Genomic DNA, 24,407 nt, shown 5'->3' with positions numbered 1-24,407 from the left:
TCACACTTAAGGTGGACTTTTTCTTTCTGGCAGGCTTTTAGATCAGTCTTAGTTTCACAGCAAGTTCCCATCTTCTCTCTTTCAGTTTTTCCCAAACTACCCTTGCTTTTCATGAAAACCTTCAATGGGAGAATAGGAGAAAGGTGCTGGGATTTGCTTCATATTTTTCTCATATAATTTGAGGCTCAGTGCAGTGGCTCATGCCTGTAATCTGAGCACTTTGAGAGGCCAAGGCAGACAGATCAATTTAGGCTGGGAGTTTGAGACCAGCCTGGCCAACATGGCAAAACCTCATCTCTCCTAAAAATACAAAACTTAGCCGGGCACAGTGGCACATGCCTATAATCCCAGTTACTTAGGTGGCTGAGGCACAAGAATCACTTGAACCCAGGAAGTGAAGGTTGCGGTGAGCTGAGATCACGCCACTGCACTCCAGCCTCGGTAACAGAGCAATACTGTCTCAAAAATAAAAATTAAAAAAATAGATAATTTGGAGTTTGGATGTTCTTTGTCTTCTGATAATACAGAAGCTGTTGGTTTTGTGAGGTTTTATTGGACCTTCTTATTGTTCCTTATTTTATTTATTTTTTTTTGGAAGATATGTTAGGAAATGTAGACCAGAATTACTTGAGTTGGAGAGTTTGTCTTTAAAGATTAGCAGATCTCTTGTTGCTATTTCATTGTCAGTTTCATGATACTATTTGTGATGCTTTAGTACAATGAATTCTGCTATTTTATTCCTCATTTTGTATAAAAAGTGTCCTGTTTATAGCATTCATTAGTTTAAAAGTGTCCATCCAGGCATGATGGTGTGCACCTGTAGTCCCAGCTGTTTGGAAGTCAGAGGCTGGAACATTGCCTGAGCCCAAGAGTTCAAGGCCAGCCTGGGCAATATAGCAAGACTCCATCTCTTTAAAAAAAAAACAAAAAACAAAAACAAAACAAAAAAAAACGTGTTCAGTAGATTCATTTAGTAAAATGAGTAACAATTTCAAAAAGTACTTAAGGTAGTCTTACTGGCAGGATATTCAGTGAGATGTTGTTAAGTTAGAAAAGGAAAGTGGAAGTGATTATAATATATATGGACTTCCATTTGTGTTCCATTCCTTGAGCAATGAAGTAAGTATAGTTAATTGATATGTGTTATCTTTTAAGCTTGCTGTTTTTATATTAATTTTAACATTTCTGTTTTTATTATACTTACTGTTTCATTATGCTTGCCCTGACATATGAAAGAGAAACCCACAATAATGTTCATATACAATATCTTAAAATCAGTTAGATCTAGGTAAATATTTATAGTGGAACTTAGGGTTGATGAGTCCAGAAACAAATTTTGGAAACTCAAGAATAAGAAAACGAATTTTTAAGAAGCGTATATTTTATGAATGTGCAATTATAATTATCCTATTGTTACAGTTGGTAGTATCTTTACTTCTCTGCCTTCTGGACTGGATCATGGCCTTACCTCTAAAGACACTGCTCCAACCATTTCATGCTACGGGAGCAGAAAGTGATAAAACAGAAAAATCTGTTCTCAATTGCATTTATAAGGTAAACTTCCTTGCTTTATTATTTATTTGGTAACCAAGAGTTTTTAAAACCTAGAGAAATAACATTTCTCAGTATAACATTTTTATTCTTTTAGAGCTAGAAAATTTTTAAGGACACAGATTTAGCTTACAATGCCTAAGGGTAATTTAAAAGTACTTCCTACAAGACACTGTTGTTTCACTGCAAAATTTTGAGAGGAATTAGATCATTGTTACATATGAGTATAATTAAATTTTAGTCATTCTTTGTAAGAGGTATTGAATTTTACCTTGATTTTTTTTTTTTTCTTTTTTTGAAACGGAGTTTCGCTCTTGTCACCCAGGCTGGAGTGCAATGGCTCAATCTTGGCTCACTGCAACCTCCGTCTCTTGGGTTCAAGCAATTCTCTTGCCTCAGTCTCCTGAGTAGCTGGGATTACAGGCACCCACCACCACACCTGGCTAATTTTTGTATTTTTAGGAGACGCAGGGTTTTGCCACGTTGGCCAGGCTGGTCTGGAACTCCTGATCTCAGGTGATCCACCCGACTCGACCTCCCAAAACACTGGGATTACAGGCACGAGCCACCACGCCGGCCTAATGTTTTAAAATATTTAAAATATTTGCGAAGCTCTTGTGTTACCGGTTGATTTTTATGTTCCTTTAACTTTTATTTATTTATCTTTTTTTTTTTAAGTTAAACTGGGTGTTTTCTTTTCCCCTGTATTTTCAGGTTTTACATGGGTGTGTTTATGGAGCTCAGTGTTTTAGCAATCCAAGGTATTTTCCCATGAGCCTCTCTGATTTGGCATCTGTAGATTATGATCCTTTTATGCATTTGGAAAGTCTGAAAGAGCCTGAACCTCTGCACTCTCCTGACTCAGAACGATCTTCTAAACTCCAGCCAGTAACAGAAGGTAACATGAATTCTCTTCAGGACAATATTGTTGCTTGGGTTCTCTCTCTCAAGGTATATAACTTGAGGCCATGGGTGGAAATGTTGGAGAAGGAGAGTAGTCTTACTTTGTAGTTGTTTAACCATGTATGTATAGCACAAGTTCATTATTAATTAAAGAAATAACTTCACATGCACAATTACTAATATTATATGTTGACATTCCTTTTATGCAAATTCAGTATTCCTTATCTGAAATGCATGGGACCAGAAGCGTTAAAGATTTGGGATTTTTTAACCTTTTGGAATATTTGCATTATACTTATCAATTGAGCATCCCTAATCTGAAAATCCAAAATCTGTAATGCTCCAATGAGCATTTCCTTTGAGCATCATGTCAACACTCAAAATTTTTGGATTTCAGATTTTCAGATTAGGGATACTCAACATGTACTTCTGGCTAAATTATTCTCAGAAGTTCTTTTTGATATTTTGTATATAATGGAATTTATATAGAATAAAAAATTTAGCTTTGGAGTCTGACCTGAATTTTGACTCTCAATTGCTGAGTATCTGTTTTCTTATTTGTAAATGCAGATAACACTAGTTTCCTCTAAGGTATTTTTTAAGTACTAAGTAAGATAATATATGTAAAGCCCTTTGCACAATCCTTACTTAGTACATAGTTAACTCAGTAACATTTTTAAGCCACGTTGTTTCTACATTTAGAGCATTCTCTCTCTGATAGAAGAGAAAGATATAATAGAAGCAAATAACATTATAATATGAGTATAACAATAGAAGTATATATAAGATACAGAGGTAAACTAGAGGAACCCAGCAATTGCTGAAGGTTTTAAGAAGGGGAGATACATGATATAATTTATATTAAGAGCACTTTTGATCATAGTATTTTATAGGAGTTGGTAAATTATGGCCCAGGCATACCGCCTGTTTTTATAGTTTTATTGTTATACATCCATATTGTCATTATGGCTACTTTTGTATAACAACAGCAGTATTGAGTAACAGAGATTGTGTGGCTCACAAAGCCAAAAATATTTATTATCTGGCCCTTTATAGAAAAAGTTTACTGACTCCTAGTATATTAGATTGATTTGGCCAGTTAACTCAGAAGCAGAGAGACCAATTCTGAGGCTGTTGCAATAGGTTAAGCAACAGTTGCTGAAGGCTTAAACTAAATTTTTTGTTGAGTTACTGAAGAATGATAGTAGGAATGGAAGGACAAGGTGAACTTGAGACGTATGTAGGACGTAAAGTCAGAAGGCTTTTGTAAGGAGAAGAGGAATCTAAAATAGGTTTCTGACTTGGAGATTGGTTAGATTTTCCCCAAACTAGAATAATCTTACTAGAGTAAGAATATTAGAGAAAGTACAGATTTGGGAGGGAAAATTAGTAGGGCAGTTGGAAATGGTTTAGTGTGGGGGACCTACTAGATATTCATGTGAAAACATCTAATGGACAGTTAGTTGTATATACAAATCTAGATCTTAGAGAGATCTTTGTTAGGAATATATATTTACATGTGTGGGTTCTGAGAAGAAAACATTGGAAAGGAAGGAAAATCAGGAGAGAGTAATTTCTCAGAAACCAAGAGAAGTTTTTTTGTTTGTTTGTTTTTTGTTTTGTTTTGTTTTGTTTTTGAGATGGAATCTCACTCTGTCACCCAGGCTGGAATGCAGTGGCGCCATCTCATCTCCCTGCAACTTCCACTTCCTGAGTTCAAGTGATTCTCCTGCCTCAGCCTCCCGAGTAGCTGGGACTACAGGCATGCGCCCCTGCGCCCAACTAATTTTTTTTATTTTTAGTAGAGACCAGGTTTCACCATATTGGCCAGGCTGGTCTCGAACTCCTGACCTCGTGATTCGCCTGCCTCAGCCTCCCAAAATGTTGGGATTACAGGCGTTAGCCACCACGTCCGGCCGACAAAGCTTTTAAAAGGTTAGCCAACAGTGTTAAATGATAGACCAAGTACAAAGGTAATGACAAATGTATCAGCTTTAGTTCACCAGAGAAGTAGGCAGAGTCAGATGGCTGTGGTTTGAGGAGCAAGCAGGAAATAAGACAGTGGAGTTGGCTGGCTGCAGTGGCTCACGCCTGTAATCCCAGCACTTTGGGAGGCTGAGGCAGGTGAATCACCCGAGTTCGGGAGTTCCAGACCAACCTGACCAGCATGGTGAAACCCCATCTCTACTAAAAACACAAAATTAGCAGGGCGTGGTGGCGCATGCCTGTAATCCCAGCTACTCAGGAGGCTGAGGCAGGAGAATCACTTGAACTGGGAGGCGGAGGTTGCCATGAGCCGAGGTCGCACCATTGCACTCCAGCCTGGGCAACAAGAGTGAAACTCTGGCTTTAAAAATAAATAAATAAATAAAGACAGTGGAGTCATCCATGGAAAGTATTCTTTAAAGAAGCTTGACTTTAAAAATAAGTAAATAAAGGAAACAAAAATGCAATAAAACGGTTGGTAAGCTAAAGGATGATTTAGGGTTAAAAGTTTTAGGGATGAAGAGAGTTGAACTTATTTATAAGCTGAGAAGAAAGTAAGTGGGAAGGGTATCATTAATAGAGTGAAGTCCGTGAGGGGATGAGCTAGAAAGTATAGGTGCTAGGATTAGCCCTTCTTCCCAGACCAGAAAGAAGAAGATTTAAGTAATTAAGATAATTGACAGAAGTTACTGAGGGCCTAAGAGAAAACAAAACTCACAAAGTTTTGGTTGCACCTATCAACAATTAGTAAGATGGGTGTGGCAGAGAAATACAGAGGAGCTGTGGATTTGAGAATATTGGTATACAGCTTAGCCATGGAACCTAGGCTTGATAAGGATCAAACTGCTGCCAGGAAGTGGTTAGCTTTAAGTTGGGAGAAAATAGAGTGATCTAGAGAGTCATAAAGTAGATATGATTGGTAATAAGAAGTTAGAGCAGTGGTTATCAGCCTTGGCTGCATATTAGAATACTGATGTCCAGTCCCATCCATAGAGATTTTGATATATTAATCTGGGATTTGCTGAGATTGTTTAAAGCTCTGCATGTGACTAATATGCAGCCACAATTGAGAACCACTGAGAGCATCATTGGTATATTAGGACAGTTATTTTTAAAACTTTTTTTAGGTAGCAGAACCTCTTCAAATAAATTTTATAAGGAAGCTCAGTTTGGAAAACTTTAAAAAATAGAACCACAGCAGAGTGGAGGCGTGGGGTACTACCAGTTTCTTTCCTGTCCATCTCTAAGGGCCTTCCCCAAGAACTTTACAAAACACAATTGGGAAGTCACTACACTAGGAGGTTGTGGTCAAAGAGTGGGCTAGTAAGGAAAAGTTTGATTTTTAAAGGTAGAACAGATACAAATGAATAAAACATCTAAGATGTATCCATGATAATGGATTGATGGCATACAATGAAAGTGAAAGTATGAACTTAGAGGCCAAGGAAGTTGAGCTAGGGTTTTGGTTTGACCATAAGGTACAGATAGTTTGTCTGGAACATAAATACCCTATGAAATAGGAATTTTAAGATTTAAATTGTTTCTCAAATATAAAAGAGGTATAACAAGCAGTATAAAGCAAAAAAAAAATAAATAAAGTTTATATAAGCAATTTAAAATTATATTTTTAGATTTAACATAATAAGATACCATGTTTATTTTACTTAAAAATATGGTTATGTGAAAATACTAGTTGACCTCTGCACATTTAAGGTATAAAATGGCAGTTTTTATTCAAGACAGCAGAGTATGTTTCTTGAACAAAGCAATAGAGTTTGCTTAGTTCAAAGGAAGTTTTAATTTTAGATTTTGTACAAAACTTACCGTACCAATATCAAACAGTCACTGTAAAAGAAACAAAGGAAAATATGTGAATAGATTAGCTTAATGTTGATATCAAATACTCTGTGCAGTGCCCTTCTCTAAATGTATCAAGTTGTTCCCTTTGGACTTCCTCAAAGGTTTTACGTACCAGATAAGTGCAGAACCTTTTAGGAACAACTGTGAGCTAACAGCACATAATTCTCTGGTCTGTAGTGACTACATGCTCTGGGTGTTTTTTAATGTGGCAAAAATGAGTGATCATTGTGCCCTTGTCTAAGGCATGTTTCATCATCTTCAAGTACTTTTTTGGCCAAAGAATTCTAAACATTGAGTGTCACTAATAAGCTCAGTATTGGATTGAATAAGTCTGATTTGAGAACTATTGGCAGGAGTATCTGTAATTATTAAATTTACTAAAGAATAAAGCAAGGTAGTGAAGTTGGCTTTTTGTCAAATGGCAGTAGTCTTATTAGCAAAAAGTCATCATTTGCCGGGTCAGAGTGAAAGGAGGCTCCAAAGGATTCATTCTGTCCTAATTATAGTTTCACCTATACTTATTATGCAAAGCTAATATTTAAAGCATTTGCCAAAATTAACTTCCTCTGCGTGTTCTATTACAGTGCAGTGAATTGCAGCAGCTTTTTATGTCTTGCTGCTTTTGTATGCCATAATAACCTGTAATTATGGGTTTGCTGCAAATGCTGTAGGGTTTGTTTAATCTGACAATCTGAAAAGACAACCCTGAATAGACTTACACAAAGCCTTAGAAGCATCGATATCTCCATTTTACATTTTCTCACAAGACTGGTTATTTTAGAATTTTATTTTAAATATCTAAACTAGATAAATTCATGTCTTCTTTATATCTTAGTAGATAAGTAGAAAAGAGATATGTATGTTGTATAGTTTATAGCTCAAAAATAAGTATAAATAAATTTAGTGCCCAGTTAACAATTTGAGAGTTTTTTATACCTTTATATATAGACATATATCCTGAATTTAGAGAAGCAACTTAGGGCGGAAAATGCTTTACCTATATCTGAGATTTAAATTTATTCTTTTCATGTTTTCAATGTGGGTAATTATGACAGACTTGTGAAAAAGCTCATTTAAACTGCATACTCACTGTCTCTACCTTTGGGAAGAAGATATATGGGATGGACTGGTACTTGGGCTTGGAGGTTTATGTTTTAGGGAAAGACCTGGCTCATTCTTGGAGTTTATTTATAAGTAGGTTTGAAAAAGAAACTCATAAGACCTATGTTACTTATAATGCTCTTTAAATTGAATGATTTTTTATTGTTTCTGTTATTTCCAGTTTTGTATGTAAGAGTTTTTAACTCATCTTTACAAATAAGTATGCAATTCTTACAGAAAAATGGAGTTTAAGGAATCTTATGTATTTGTGATCATGAATCACAGAGCAAGCCAAAGCCAGGGAGTCTTCTCTTTTCTATGGTTGTTTCTTTTAAATTATATTCTTTCCCTTCTTCAGAATGTAAACTTCTATGTTATGCAAAGAGGATTTAATGCTTAAAATGAGTCATCTATTTAAGTATATCACTCAGAAGGGAGAGTGAAGAATAGAAAAATCTTTTTCTATATTAAAAATTTAAAAATGACTAGTTTTAATTTTTGTTACCATTTAAAATTCAATTTAGTCTTGATTTTTTTCCATTGCTCTTTGCTTTTTATTTAGTAATTTATGCTAAGTAATACTTTTTTGAAGTTCTTATACACAGAGAAAAATAAATTTTGAATTCATTGTTTCCATATCTCACAAAGAAAAAGACAGTTTAACAAAAGAGCAAAAAGTATGGAAATTAGACCTGTGGTAAAGAGGGAAATAACACTGAGCTGGGAAGCAAAAGACATCTCCTATGGTAGGCAAATCACTTAACTTTGCAAACCCATTTGTCCTCATGTGCAAAATGAGGACTACCAGCTAAATTATCCCCTTATAGTGTGAACTTTTTTTATATTCTAGGTTACAATTAGGGAAGGGAAAGCAAACACTAGATTCAAGCTGTTTCTTGTCATATAGCTCAAAATACTTTTTACTTTGCTTACATTCTTAAAAACAAAGGATTGAATTAGTGTTAATCATTTAGTGTTATTAATCTAGTGTTGAATGGCTGGTTATTAGTAACAATCATAAAAATAATTTTTAAAAATTTCAATATAATTGGAACTTTTATTTATTTTATTTTTTATTTTTTTAAGACAGAGCCTCACTCTTATTACCCAGGCTGGAGTGCAATGGCGTGATCTCAGTTCACTGCAACCTCCGCCGGCCAGGTTCAAGTGATTCTCCTGCCTCAGCCTCCCGAGTAGCGGGGACTACAGGTGGGCACCACCACACCCAGCTAATTTTTGTATTTTTTGGTAGAGACACGGTATCACCATGTTGGCCAGGCTGGTCTCAAAACTACTGACCTCAGGTGATTGGCCCGCCTCGGCCTCCCAAAGTGCTAGGATTACAGGTGTGAGCCAACATACCCAGCCATTAATTGGAACTTTTAAACTAAGAAATGTTTGGCCGGGTGCGTCGCTCACATCTGTAATCCCAGCACTTTGGGAGGCCCTGGCTAGTGGATCACTTGGGGTCAAGAGTTCAAGACCAGCCTGGCCAACATGGTGAAGCCTCTTCTCTAATACAAAAATTATCCAGGCGTGGTGGCACATGCTTGTAATACCAGCTATTTGGGAAGCTGAGGCACGAGAATTGCTTGAACTCAGGAGGCAGAGGCTGCAGTGAACCGAGATAGTGCCACTGCACTCCAGCCTGGGTGACACAGCAAGACTCTGTCTCAAACAAAAACCAATAAATAAACTAAGAAATGTTTATATTTACATGTATGTAGATATAACTTGGTTGATAATGGGAAATTAAAATTTTGATACTCTGACATTTTAAAAGCAACCAAAGCCCAAAGGAAACTATTCTTTTTTGGAATTGGAGAAGATGGTATTAACATTAATGGCATAGGAGCTGGTTGGTTGGTTTGCCTATACCCAGTGGTATTGGTTCTGAATCTTGAAGGCTAAAGCCTTGAAAATGTAAGACTATTCTTTTCTCTTGCCTCTTTTAAAGTGAGTATACCATCAATGCACAAACTGGTCTCCCTTTTTTTTTTTGAGTTAGGTTTATTGAGGTATACTTTACATAAAATAAAATATTCTTTTTTGATGAGGGTATTTTTTTCTTTATTGAGGTATAGTTTACATAAAATAAAAATCCTTTTTTGGTGAGGGAATTTTTCATATTGATTATGTTGGTGGTAACACAATTATATACAATTACCAAAAGTCATCAAACTAAACACATAAAATTGGTCATGTATGTAAATCAGAACATTCTTAAATCTGTATCTGGCCCGGCTCGGTGGCTCACACCTGTAATCCCAGCATTTTGGGAGGCCGAGGTGAGGGATCACGAGGTCAAGAGTTCAAGACCAGGCTGGCCAATATGGTGAAACCCTGCCTCTACTAAAAATACAAAAATTAGCTGGGTGTGGCAGCGTGCGCCTGTAGTCCCAGGCTGCTCGGCAGGCTGAGCAGGAGAATCACTTGAACCCGGGAGGCGGAGATTGTAGTGAGCCAAGATCCCGCCACTGCACTCCAGCCTGGGAGGCAGAGTGAGATTCCATCTGAAAAATAAAAAAATAAAAAATTTTAAAAATCTGTGTTTATTGTGACAAATCCTTATTTGTTCTGACAGGCCCTAGTGTTCCCAACTGATTAACTGTCAGAGAATATAGATACTCAGACAAGATCACTCTGTTACTGTGGTAGAATAATACAGAAACACAATCACTCTGTAATTACGTCTAAAATTAAGTAGAGACAAGAATGTTTTAAACACACACACACACACACACACACACACACCCCTACCTAAACATCCTAACATGAATGACTAATGCTTCTTTACCAAAGACAACTCTCCTCCTACCTGTTAGATGAAACGCATTAAGGCAACAGTCAACTAGTTGTCCCCAGTTCCTGACACCACTCAATCCCAAACTGGCTTACACATCAACACCCCTCAGAATCACAGTCTTTTAGCCCTCCTTAGATTGGCAGTCTTTAACTAGTTGGCTTTGACAAATTATTGTCTATCTCCTTTCTCCTTTCCCCCATTACTCTCTCTGTGTTCCCTGTCTTCCTTCTCCCCCTTCCCTCCCTTTTCCTCCTTCTTCAGATTCTGACATTGGGCATCTTGCCTTTCCAAGCCTCTTAAACTACTAATATTCTTTGAGTTTTTTCTTTTGACTGTTTCCTATGATTTTTTAGTTATTTGTATGAATATGCTTCTTACCTGTTTTCCTCCCTATTGTACTTGAGGAAAAAAAATATTTCTTGCATATAACTGACTGCTAGACTGTACCACATTGACCCTGAAGAATACCCTAGAAAAATATAAGTAGGTCCAGCAAATATTTTTGTTTTTAAAATAAAATCTCTTGTGCATACAGGTATTGGCTATACTGACTTGCTGTTTAAATTTATTCTGATTCCCAGAGTTTACTTGGAATGTCACCTTTTCTGAAACATTTTTACATTATCTGTGAAAGTCAGATTTAAATGACATTTAAGGCATCTACAAACTGTCTCTGAATCTGGAATCTATTAATGGAGATAAGAAACTTATCAGTTGAACAGATTTCATTGTGTTTTTGTTTTTGTTTTTGTTTTGTTTTGTTGTTGTTGGAGACAAGGTCTTGCTTTGACACCTGGGCTGGAGTGCAGCGGCCACCACGCTGGGCTAATTTTAGTATTACTATTATTATTTTTATTTATAGAGACATAGTCTCCCTATGTTGCCCAGGCTGGTCTCAAGCTCCTAGGCTCAAGCAATCCTCCCACCTCAGCCTCCCAAAGTGCTGAGATTACAGACATGTGTTACAGCGCCTGGCCGTCTTTGGCTTTTTAACGTGCATTAGGGATTTCATGATTGGTTTATAATACTTCTGATTCTTCAAAAGTGATCCATATATAAGGGCCTTGGTTTAAATTATGGACCCATTAGCAAAAATTTCAGAAAGGGCTTCCTTATAAACAAAACTTCATCAAAGAATGGTTTTCCTCCTTTTTTTGCCATCATTACTGTGATACAGAATCTAAATTGGAGATATTAACAATGTGATAAAATTCCTGTTTGTTGTCTAATGTTTCATTGTCATATGATTCCCTAGGAAGCAGCAATATTCCCATTCATTTATATTTTTTATTTCCAGTGAAAACTCAAATGCAGCATGGATTAATCTCTATAGCAGCCCGCACTGTTATTACACATCTGGTAAATCACCTGGGCCATTATCCAATGAGTGGTGGTCCTGCTATGCTAACAAGTCAGGTGTGTGAAAATCACGACAACCATTACAGTGAAAGTACTGAACTTTCTCCTGAACTCTTTGAGAGTCCAAATATCCAGTTCTTTGTGTTAAATAATACAACCTTAGTGTCCTGTATCCAGATCAGATCAGAAGAGAATATGCCTGGAGGAGGTTTATCTGCTGGCCTTGCATCAGCCAATTCAAATGTCAGAATCATAGTACGTGATCTCTCTGGAAAATATTCATGGGATTCTGCTATACTGTATGGCCCACCTCCTGTAAGTGGCTTGTCAGAACCTACATCTTTGATGCTTTCGTTGTCTCACCAAGAGAATCCAGAAGAGCCTCCAACATCTAATGAATGCTTAGAAGATATAACAGTAAAAGATGGACTTTCTCTCCAGTTTAAAAGATTTAGAGAAACTGTACCAACTTGGGATACAATAAGAGATGAAGAAGATGTTCTTGATGAGCTCTTGCAGTATTTGGGTGTTACTAGTCCTGAATGCTTACAGAGAACTGGAATCTCACTTAATATTCCTGCTCCACAACCTGTGTGCATTTCTGAAAAACAAGAAAATGATGTTATTAATGCTATTCTTAAGCAACATACAGAAGAAAAAGAATTTGTTGAGAAGCACTTTAATGACTTAAACATGAAAGCTGTGGAACAAGATGAACCAATACCTCAGAAACCTCAGTCAGCATTTTATTATTGCAGATTGCTTCTTAGTATATTGGGAATGAATTCCTGGGACAAACGGTAAGCATAAGGGAGAAATGTTTTCTTTTTTTTTTTTTTTTCGGTCTTATTCATCTTCTGATGAAGCATTTTATTTTCTGTTCTTTTCCTCACTAAATTGTATCTACCAATTAGTTCTCTGACTCATTTTTTTTTGCAGTTTTGTTTTTTTTTTTTTTTTTTTTTGAGGCCACTGAGTTATATTGGGATTCAGAGGAATAAAATAATCCAGCAAATTATCAATATTTTCAAAATGACTACTAGAACTATTTGACTTAGAAATTATGGCTCATTTTTCAACCTTCCTGTAAGCCTAATAATTTTTTTTTAGAAACCGCAATATGATTATTTCCACTTTGAATTAGGGAAATTAACTCAAGATTCAAGATCAAATCAAAAAAAGAATCTGAAGTTAAAAAAAAATTTTTTTTCTGATGCATGTTACAAAACCTTATTAAAAACTTACAATAAACTCATGAGGTATTCAAGTAAGTTAGGTAGGAGCTAAATGAAAAGAACAGTAGGCTTAAATCAGAAGACCTAGCTTAAAGTTACTTAACTTTTGAGCCTCAGGCTGCAGTCTACAAATTAAGAGTAGTTCCCACCTCACATACTGGGAATAATTAAATTAGGTAACGTACATAAAACACTGGCATTGTACACTAATGTAGAGCATTATTAACGTACATTTAGATTTTAATTCCTGTGTCACACAACCCTGTAGGTAGTGGAAGGAGTGGTAATGTATTGTCTCTGTCAATTTATGGTAGGAGGGGAAGCTCAGATATCAATGAACGAATAAATCTTAAAGTAATTCAAATGCATATCAAGCATTGAAATAGAGTTCTGCTTGTTTACTTAGTATTTATACTCTTACTTGATTTAAACTCTTCCACTTACTAGAAGGGAATATCCTCTGCCTTATAGGAAAGCCTCTTCTTAGAAGGGAGTAAGGAATATAGGGAAGCCATTTATTAGAAGAGAAGAATATCCTCTGCCTTATAGCAAACGTTATATCTCAGGAACAGTTTGCCATATGGTATGACCAAATACAGGTAATTGCCACTCAGTTATCGTATAAATGCATTCTACTCTGTTTTGCTGTAGAATGGTCCATATGTTGTCCCTTGGGAAAAATTAAAGATGAGAAGCTGTATTTTACTTCAGCAAGCATTGATTTTATGAAAATAATTTGTACATATTTAGCACCCCGGAAGGGATTTGGTAAAATTATTCACTGCTTTGTAGTCTAAAAATTATAAAACAAGGAAGAAAGAAAATTCCATCTGGATTACACTTGCTTACTTGGTAATGATTTAGATTCTGTGAATATTTTATTTCTCATGAGGTACAACTTTCTCACATTTTTATGAGACTCTTGAAAAGAACCTATAAAGTACTTTTATCCATTTTCCTAGATATGAGTTTAGGAGGCTCACAGCATCTGCAAGGAAAGACTGAAGTGGCCAATTGATATGATCCACTAGCAGAAATGTATGAAGGCCTGGTGGAAATAATGACATATATTCTTTACGTTTTTTTTAGGGTCTGTTCTCCTTTGTGTTAGAAGTATGAAAAGGCAAGAAAAGTATAAAAGTTGCATGAGTAGAGTGGAAAGTATTTCCGGGACTGTCATGTCATTCACTGCAAAGGTGATGAAAATGTTTATAAATCTCTCTATTTAGGAGGAGCTTTCATCTCCTGAAGAAAAATGAAAAGCTACTTAGAGAACTTAGGAACTTGGATTCAAGGCAGTGGTAAGTTGTTGGAAAATCTTCACATAACTAGCAACTCTCAGGTATTTCTCTGTTTAGAATAATACTGTGAATAATACTTTAAATAGTGTATAATACTATGTTATTGATTTATAACTTTCTAAGCAATAATTTTTTAAGAAAAATTTAGGACTGCATAGAATGTTAGGTATCTTTCAATTGTTTATGCCTCTTTTTTTTTTTTTTTTTTTTTTTTGAGACAAAGTCTCGCACTGCCGCCCAGGCCAGAGTGCAGTGGCACGATCTCAGCTCAGCCTCCGGAGTAGCTGGGACTACAGGCACCCGCTACCGTGTCCGGCTAATTTTTTTTTTTTTTTTGTATTTTTTAGTGGAGACGGGGTTTCACCATGTTAGCTAGAATGGTCTCGATCTCCTGACCTCGTGATCTGCCCGCCTCAGCCTCCCAAAGTGCTGGGATTACAGGCTTGAGCCTTCGCGCCCGGCTTGTTTATGCCTTTTTTATGCATTTCAGAATCATCTTTTGAATCACAGAAAACTAATTGGACCTGTAAAATGTCCTTTGGTTTTTCCCATATTTAGACAAACCTTAGTCACATCTCTCATTAATTAAATCCAGTGATTCTGACAGATTGGGAAGCAGGTTTGAAAAAAGCTACCCATAGGAATGCATAGTGAATAAGATGATTCAGACCATTCCCACATCAAACAATTCTTTATCTTCCTCCTCTCTTCTTTAAAATTTCTGTATTAAGCCATCTTTTCTTGCTCACCTTCAGTTTGAGAAAAGCCTTTTTTAAAATCTATTTGTATTTCTGCTTTCTGCCATCTCTGCCTGCTTTAGGATCATCTTCAAAAAGTTATCTCCTCTTTATGTTATATTTCTTCTTGTTCCTCTTAATAAACATGTTTGTTATCTGCCTTTAAACAAAACAAAGCATAAAACAAAACTTTCCTCAGTTACTCTACTTTCCAGCTATAATCCTATCCAGATCTCTCATTCCTTTTACTGCCAAATGTATAGAGAAATATAATCTTTACTCACTTCCTGTAATTTCTAACTGGTTTTGGTTGTTGTTTTTAGCTTTTCTCAAAATGATCTTAGAATAATTATTTGGTTATTACGGAAAATATAAAACAAAAATATAATCTATATAACACTGTACTACTTTTTTTTTTTTTACAGAACTGGAATCATAGGGATATTACCAAGTTTTTTGTTTGTTTGTTTTTTTGTGTTGTATTATATTGTGAGCATTTCCTCAGTCATTTAGATATTCTTCAAAAATAATCTTTTTTTTTTTTTTTTTTTTTTGAGACAGAGTCTTGCTCTGTCGCTCAGGCTGGAGTGCAGTGAAGCGATCTCGGCTCTCTGCAACCTCCGCCTCCCAGGTTCACACCAGTCTCCCGTCTCAGCCTCCTGAGTAGCTGGGACTGTAGGCGCACGCCTACCACCACGCCCAGCTAATTTTGTTTTTGTATTTTTAGTAGAAATGGGGTTTCACCATGTTAGCCAGGATGGTCTTGATTGCCTGACCTCGTGATCTACCCGCCTTGGCCTCCCAAAGTGCTGGGATTACAGGTGTGAGCCACTGCGCCCGGCCTAAAAATAATCTTTTATGATGCCAAGTTTTATGATTGTTGGACATTTAAGTTGTTTTTAATTTCTTGCCACATGATAGAGTCCTAGCAATAGAATTATTGAGGTCAATCGTATCAGGATAGTTCATGCCATGTTTATTGTGAAATTGCTTCTATTAAGTAATAATTTGTAATTTCACCAACATTTTATAACAGCACCTGTGTAACTTCAACCTGGCCAGCACCGGATACTAATCACCCTTTTTTAACCTTTATAGCTTGAGAAGCAGATCATGGTAACGCTTTAATTTTTTTTTCTTTTTTGCTAGTGATGTTAATATTTTCCATATATTTGTATGAAATTTTCATCTGTTTTCAAATTATCTGTTGGTGTTCTTTTTCTAGTTTTCAATTTAAGAATTTTTCTTAATTGTAAGAACTCTCCGTGTGTGGGTGTGTGTGTGTGTGTGTGTGTGTGTGTGTGTGTGAGAGAGAGAGAGAGAGAGATTAACTTTTGTGCTATTTGTGGGAGCTTTCCTGGTTAGTTGTTTAGTTTTCAGTTTTCAACTTCAGATCATTTAACACACATATTTTTTCATTTTATGTATCATTTCTCTCAATTTCTTTCTTTGGATTTCTTGAATTATTTGTTGTGCTTAAACGTTTTATCTTGAAAACAGTCTATTTTAATATTTGTTGAATAAACTATACCTTGGCCATTGATTTGATGCTTCCTTTATTAAATATTAAGCTCTCTGCTTCACAGCTGTTTATTTGTGTTGCTTTGTCTATCATTTTTATTTTATTTTTTATTTTTGTGGGCACATTGTAGGTGTATATATTTATTTATTTAATTTTTTTTTTGTATTATACTTTTAAGTTCTAGGGTACAGGTGCACAACGTGCAGGTTTGATACGTACGTATACATGTGCCATGTTGGTTTGCTGCACCCATTAACTCATCATTTACATTAGGTATTTCTCGTAGTGCTATCCCTACCCCAGCCCCCAAACCCCCAACAGGCCCCATTGTGTGATGTTTCCCACTCTGTGTCCAACTGATCTCATTGTTCAGTTCCCACCTGTGGGTGAGAACATGTGGTGTTTGGTTTTCTATACTTGTGATAGTTTGCTGAGAGTGATGGTTTCCAGCTTTGTCCATGTCCCTACAAAGGACATTAACTCATCCTTTTTTATGGCTGCATAGTATTCCATGGTGTATATGTGTCACAGTTTCTTAATCCAGTCTATCATTGATGGACATTTGAGTTGGTTCCAAGTCTTTGCTATTGTGAATAGTGTCTCAGTGAACATAGGTGTGCATGTGTCTTTATAGTAGCATGATTTATAATCCTTTGGGTATATCCCCAGTAATGGTATTGCTGGGTCAAATGGTAATTCTAGTTCTAGGTCCTTGAGGAATCGCCACACTGTCTTCCACAATGGTTGAATTAATTTACAGTCCCACCAACAGTGTAAAAGTGTTCCTATTTCTCCACATCCTCTCCAGCATCTGTTGTTTACTGACTCTTTAATGATTGCCATTCTAACTGGCGTGAGATAGTATCTCATTGTGGTTTTGATTTGCATTTCTCTGATGACCAGTGATGATGAGCATTTTTTCATGTGTCTGTTGGCTGCATAGATGTCTTCTTTTGAGAAGTGTCTGTTCAAATCCTTTGCCCACTTTTTGATGGGGTTGTTTTTTTTCTTATAAATTTGTTTGAGTTCTTTGTAGATTCTGGATATCAGCCCTTTGTCAGAGGGTAGGTTGTAAAAATTTTCTTCCATTCTGTAGGTTGCCTTTTAACTCTGATGATAGTTTCTTTTGCTGTGCAGGAGCTCTTTAGTTTAATTAGATCCCATTTGTCTATTTTGGCTTTTGTTGCCATGGCTTTTGGTGTTTTAGTCATGAAGTCCTTGCCCATGCCTATATCCTGAATGGTATTTCCTAGGTTTTATTCTAGGGATTTTATGGTATTAGGTCTAACATTTAAGTCTTTAATCCATCTTGAATTAATTTTTGTATAAGGTGTAAGGAAGAGATCCAGTTTCAGCTTTCTACATATGGCTAGCCAGTTTTCCCAGCACCATTTATTAAATAGGGAATCCGTTCTCCATTTCTTGTTTCTGTCAGGTTTGTCAAAGATTAGATGGTTGTAGATGTGTGGTGTTATTTCTGAGGCCTCTGTTCTGTTCTATTGGTCTATATATCTGTTTTGGTACCAGTACCATGCTGTTTGGGTTACTGTAGCCTTGTAGTATAGTTTGAAGTCAGGTAGCATGATGCCTCCAGCTTTGTTCTTTTTGCTTAGGATTGTCTTGGCAATGCAGGCTCTTTTTTGGTTCCATATGAACTTTAAAGTAGTTTTTTCCAATTCTCTGAAGAAAGTCATTAGTAGCTTGATGGGGATGGCATTGAATCTATAAATTACTCTGGGCAGTATGGCCATTTTCATGGTAGTGATTCTTCCTATCCATGAGCATGGAATATTCTTCCATTTGTTTGTGTCCTCTTTTATTTCATCGAGCAGTAGTTTGTAGTTCTCCTTGAAGAGGTCCTTCACATCCATTGTAAGTTGAATTCCTAGGTGTTGTATTCTCTTTGTAGCAATTGTGAATGGGAGTTCACTCATGATTTAACTATTTTGTTTGTCTGTTAATGATGTATAGGAATGCTCGTGATTTTTGCACATTGATGTTGTATCCTGAGACTTTGCTGGAGTTGCTTGTCAGCTTAAGGAGATTTTGGGCTGAGACGATGGGGTTTTCTGAATATACAATCATGTCATTTGCAAACAGGAACAATATGACTTCCTCTTTTCCTAATTGAATACCTTTTATTTCTTTCTCTTGCCTGACTGCCCTGGCCAGAACTTCCAACACTATGTTGAATAGGAGTGGTGAGAGAGGGCATCCCTGTCTTGTACCAGTTTTCAATGGAAATGCTTCCAGTTTTTGCCCATTCAGTATGGTATTGGCTGTGGGTTTGTCATAAATAGCTCTTGTTATTTTGAGATACGTTCCATCAGTACCTAGTTGACTGAGAGTTTTTAGCATGAAGGGCTATTGAATTTTGTCGAAGGCCTTTTCTGCATCTATTGAGATAGTCAGGTGGTTTTTGTCATTGGTTCTGTTTATATGCTGGATTACATTTATTGTTTTGCGTATATTGAACCAGCCTTGCATCCCGGAGATGAAGCCGTCTTGATCGTGGTGGATAAGTTTTTTGATTTGCTGCTGGATTCGGTTTGCTAGTATTTTATTGAGGATTTTCACATTGATGTTCATCAGGGCTATTGGTCTAAAATTCTCTTTTTTTGTTGTGTCTCTGCCAGGCTTTGGTATCAGGATGATGCTGGCCTCATAAAATGAGTTACGAAGGATTCCCTCTTTTTCTGTTGATTGGAATAGTTTCAGAAGGAATGGTACCAGCTCCTCTTTGTACCTCTGGTAGAATTTGGCTGTGAATCCGTCTGGTCCTGGACTTTTTTTGGTTGGTAGGCTATTAATTATTGCCTCAATTTCAGAGCCTGTAATTGGTCTATTCAGAGATTCAGCTTCTTCTTGGCTTAGTCCTGGGAGGGTGTATGTATCCAGGGATTTACCATTTCTTGTAGATTTTCTAGTTTATTTGCATAGAGGTGTTTATAGTATTCTCTGATGGTAGTTTGTACTTCTGTGGGATTGGTGGTGATAGCTGCTTTATCATTTTTTATTGTGTCTATTGATTCTTATCTCTTTTCTTCTTTATTAGTTTTGTTAGCAGTCTATCAATTTTGTTGATCTTTTCAAAAAACCAGCTTCTGGATTCATTGATTGTTTTGAAGGATTTTTTCTGTCTCTATCTCTTTAAGTTCTGCTCTGATCTTAGTTATTTCTTGCCTTCTGCTTGCTTTTGAATTTGTTTGCTCTTGCTTCTCTAGTTTTTTAATTGTGATGTTAGGGTATCAATTTTAGATCTTTCCTGCTTTCTCTTGTGGGCACTTATTGCTATAAATTTCCCTGTAGGTGTATATATTTAATGGAGTACATAAGATGTTTTCATACAGACATGCAATGTCTAATAATCACATCATGGAAAATGGGGTATTCATTCTTTTTGTTACGTTCTAGTTGTACTCTTTTATTTATTTATCTTTTTTTCATGTAATCTTGCTCCTTCTAACACTTAGTCTTCTGGTTAGATTTGTCTATCATTTTTGTGTAACTATTACACTGTTTAATATAGCTTTATAATATATTTTAATATCTGATAGACCAAGTCTTCTTCTTCACCCCATCACACACATTATTCCTCTTTTCTTTGATATTCTCACCTACTTATACTTCCAGATACATTTAAAATTATGCTGCTGTTTTTCAGGAAAAAAAATCCCATTGGTATTTTATTGGATTTTCAATTAAACTCTCATGTAGAAAAAGCAGAGCACCATTATAATCATCAGTCTTCCCATTCATAATTATAGTATATTTTCATTTATTCTGAGACCCAGACATTGCTTGTTTGTATATTTCTAGGTGTTTTATTGTTTTGTTGATATTCTGAATAGGATTTTTCTCCCATTACATTTTCTAGGTTTTTCTATTTTTAATATTTAGTTTACAAACACTGAAGTGAATTCTCTTATTGATTTTAAACATTCTATTGTCTGTCTCAGGATTTGTCTAAATATGTAATCATTATCTACAGATAATCTCTTTTCTAGTAGTTATGCTTTTTTTTGCTTATATCATGTCTTATTGCACTGACCAGAACTTGCAGGATAGTGTTTAATAGTATAGTAACAGTGGACATCCTTGTCTTTGCTGATTTTAATGAAAACAACTCTTCTATTTCATCCTTAAGGAAGATACTAGTTATTAGTTTTAAAAAGATAATTTTTATTATGCTGAGAAAGTACCCTGTTTTCTAGGAGTTCTTATATGGAAACGATGTTAAATTATATCAAAATTATTTTCAGCATCTATTCAAATTTTCATATAGTTTTGGTTTTTTAACTAATTGGTGTATATTGCATTTTAATATCACTAGACTGCTAATATCAAATGATATTTGCATTTTTGAGGTAAACCCTGCCTGATCTTTTGGCTTCCCATTGTGGTAGATTTGCCAGAATTTCATTTTGAGTTCAGGTATAGTCTACTATTAGCAGATTATGTAGTTATTTTTTGTCCTATTCCTGTTATGGTTTTAGAATTGAGGTTATACCCAGCTTCATAACATGAATATTACCTGTTGCTTAAAATTTTGGAAGAAATCATAAAATTTCTAATTTTTCTTTCAGTTTGTTTCATCTTATTACTCTTCTCAGGTTTTCTTTTAGTTCTTGGGGAAATTTTACTTTTTTTGTTTGTTTTCTATTTTCTAAAAATCCATTTCATTGAGACTTCTAAATAGATACTAGTAGAGATTCATACATGGTGTTATAATTTTTATTAGATTTCCTTTTTCATTTTTGTTTTTTGTGTTTTTTTTAAATTTTGTTGATGCAGACAATCTGCTTAGTCTTTTCAAAGAAACAGATCCTAATTTGTTACATTCTGTTATGTTCTGTTTCTAACTCATTATTTTCTGTTTTGTTTTTTTCTTTTTTATAAAGTTTATTTCCTTTTCTTATATCTGGAATTGACTTCTATGTATCTTTGTTTTATTCTTTAACAATGAAATAATCTTAGGCTGTAAATTCCACACCCCTCTCCGCCCCCCGCCCCACAGGACAGAGTTTTGCTATTGTCACTGAGGCTGGAGCGCAATGACATATCATGTCACTGCAGCCTCTGCCTTCAGGGTTCAGGTAATTCTCTTGCCTCAGCCTCCCGAGTAGCTGGGATTACAGGCATGCGCCACCATGCCTGGCTAATTTTTGTATTTTTAGTAGAGATGGGGTTTCACCATATTGGCCAGGCTGGTCTCGAACTCCTGACCTCAAGTGATCTGTCTGCCTTGGCCTCCCAAAGTGCTGGGGTTACAGGCATGAGCCACTGTGCCCGACCTAAGTTTTGTATTTTTAGTAGAGACGGGGTTTCACCATGTTGGCCAGACTGGTCTGTAACTCCTGGCCTTAGGTGATCCGCCCACCTCAGCCTCCCAAAGTGCTGGGATTATAGGTGTGAGCCACCACTCCCAGTCCCCCTGTTGTCCATTCTTGAAGTCTCAGCTTAAACATCACTTTACATGGAAAGCTTTACATTAATCTACTCCTATGCTTCACCTTCCTTCCCAGACTATGTTTGAATCTCCTACCATATGCTTTCACAGAACCCTGCAACATGTCCCTGTCATAGCATTTATCATATTGCATAGTTATTATTATCATTATTGTTTAGCTATTCTTATTCTTTCCAAGACGATTATAAGAACTCTCTAAGTAGTCTGTGGGTTCTCAATTCTGATTGTTCTCCATAACAGTTTATCTTGGTACTAGATGGTCAAGTCCTTGGGAACAGGAATCATATCGCTTTTTCTGTCTTGCTTACCTCAGAACAATATAGCTCCTACCTCTACTGCTATATTGAAACTGTCTTTCTGAAGGTTAGTATCCTGACCATCAAGTCTAAAGTTCTTTTAGTCCTCACCAGCCTCATTCATTTACCTAATTAAACTTAAATTTAACTTCATAGGTGTGTGTGGTGTTTAGATTTACAAAAGAACTGATAGGAAAGTACAGAGTTTTCATATATTCTCCATTCCCCCGGTACAGTTTCCCCTATTATTTACATCTTACATTAGCGTCTGAAGTCCAAAGTTTACATTAGGGTTCATTCTTTGTATTGGTTTTGATAAATGTGTACTGACATGTATCTACCATTAGAGTATCACACAGGATAGTTTCACTGCTCTGAAAATCTATTGTATATTAAATCCCCTAAATATCTAATACTGTTATCTATTCTGTCTTTAAAATTCTCTCGATCATTTTAAAGTCCTCTCCCCCAACTTCTATGACACTAAAATTACTCAGTTCAACTCCTAATTCTCTGATTATTTCAGGTCTTCACTGGTTCATTTTCTGTTTCTTACCTTCAAAACATAGGTATCTCCCTCATTTTTCTTTTACCTGCCTCTCTACTATCATTCTAGGTCACATTTCTTTTCAAAATGAGATCTTCCTCCTGATTGTCATATTTATGTTTAGAAGTACCCTTTGAGAGTTACCCAAATTTGACCATTTCCTTTCCCTTGCCTTTAGGTTTTCATAATCATGATGTCCATTCTTCTTCTTATCTCTCAATTATGTCTCTTCTTACCTTTACGGCTCCCAACTCATTGATTCATGTCCTTATCCCTTCTTTCCAAAACAGTTTTAACAACTGTCTAAGTACTCTGTGGGATCTCATCTCCTGACTCTTCCCCATCTAGACAATCTGGACCACTGACATAATCTTTCTAACATAAAAATTTGATGTTCATAAGAACACTCTTTAGTGACTCCCTAATAATGCCTGACCAGACCCTTCAGTCTAGAGCTCAATCCATACCAGCCATCTTGGCTTTCAGTTTCTTTAAATTACCTTTTTTATTTCTTGGCTCCTGCTAAACTGCCTCCGTTCTCATACGTACCTTGGATGAATTGTGGTATGAATACATACCTCAATTCTTATACAAACCTCCATTCTCATACATACCTTGAAGGGGAGACATTGCCTTGAGGCAGCATGAATTTTTTTATACACTAAATTAAATGAATGCGTGGCATTTATTTGTTTGCTTTTTAAAAATAATTTTAAAGAAAACTACATATTTTTTTAATACAATGAGCTCAAGTAAAAATTCATTCTAATTATATGACAGTAAGACAGCTTTTGAGCTTTCTTAAACCAGGAAACCCGCAAACAAACCTGATTACTTGTCTAGGGAGGACTAGGGAGGAAGAAAATGAAAGATTACTTTGTTAGCAGACTTACCTCACTAAACCATTTACAGATTATTTTCTTTGCCTAGACTAATTGTTTCCTATTCCTTGTGGTTGAACCACCAGAGTTTTAAATTTCAAATCACAAAATGATACATATTATTATTTTATTGCAAAGTATATACAGGGATTTAGAAATGCTTAAAACTTGACAGATGTCACTTTGAGTTTCCAGGAGTGAGCTAATAATATTTTGCCAGTACTATACATATTCTTATAGAACATTTGTAGTTGCAAGTTCACTAATTTTAATTATTTTTTCTAATACATTTGCCTCATTATTCACTATTGTGGTGCATATTAATCTAATGACAATGCAACAAACATTTTAGCAGCCATAGTTAATAAGTAGAAAAATAAGAAGGAATAGTGAAAGATTAATTGACATAAAGGGCAGCTGAACTCTGCTTCTCTTTTATTGCATTTTAAAGATTCATTTTCTGTTTTTTTCCTATATGGCACATATACTTCTCTCAACTTTTAAATTTGTATAGTATTAGATGAAGATTTCTATCCAGCTCTTCCCAATTTTATAAATTATTGTTTATAAGCTCTAATTGATAGCCCTTTTCCTGAAAAAGCAAAAACACTGAGAAGTTTTTTTCTTTCACAATTAGAATTTACACATAATAGATGATGCTTTCAAATTAAAATTTTAATAGTTTGAGACATAATTTACAATACAATTAATTCATTTAAAATGTACATATTTTTAGTTTATTCACAGGGTTGTACAACTATCACCCCAATCTAATTTTTAGGTTATTTTACTTCCTCTGAAAAGAAACCTGGTATCCATTACCCACCAGCCTTTCTTTCCTCCTATCCCTAG

General features: G+C 35.7%; 1 protein-coding gene across 17 annotated transcripts in view; it reads left to right on the top strand.

Annotated features, from left to right (window-relative positions):
• The window catches only part of RALGAPA1 (Ral GTPase activating protein catalytic subunit alpha 1), a 275,889-nt gene that overhangs the window by 169,848 nt on the left and 81,634 nt on the right, over nt 1–24,407 (top strand). For all 17 annotated transcript variants that reach the window (XM_077940906.1, XM_001088633.5, XM_015143575.3 and 14 more), the window contains 4 exons: nt 1,420–1,554; nt 2,266–2,449; nt 11,505–12,366; nt 14,031–14,102. In XM_077940906.1, the coding sequence (XP_077797032.1) occupies nt 1,420–1,554; nt 2,266–2,449; nt 11,505–12,366; nt 14,031–14,102 (1,253 nt within the window). The remainder of the gene's footprint in view (nt 1–1,419; nt 1,555–2,265; nt 2,450–11,504; nt 12,367–14,030; nt 14,103–24,407) is intronic.

This window comes from Macaca mulatta, chromosome 7 (genome assembly GCF_049350105.2).
Source record: "Macaca mulatta isolate MMU2019108-1 chromosome 7, T2T-MMU8v2.0, whole genome shotgun sequence".
NCBI lineage: Eukaryota > Metazoa > Chordata > Mammalia > Primates > Cercopithecidae > Macaca > Macaca mulatta.
The sequence above is the reverse complement of the archived record's forward strand: the minus strand, read 5'-3'. Positions and strand labels throughout refer to the sequence as shown.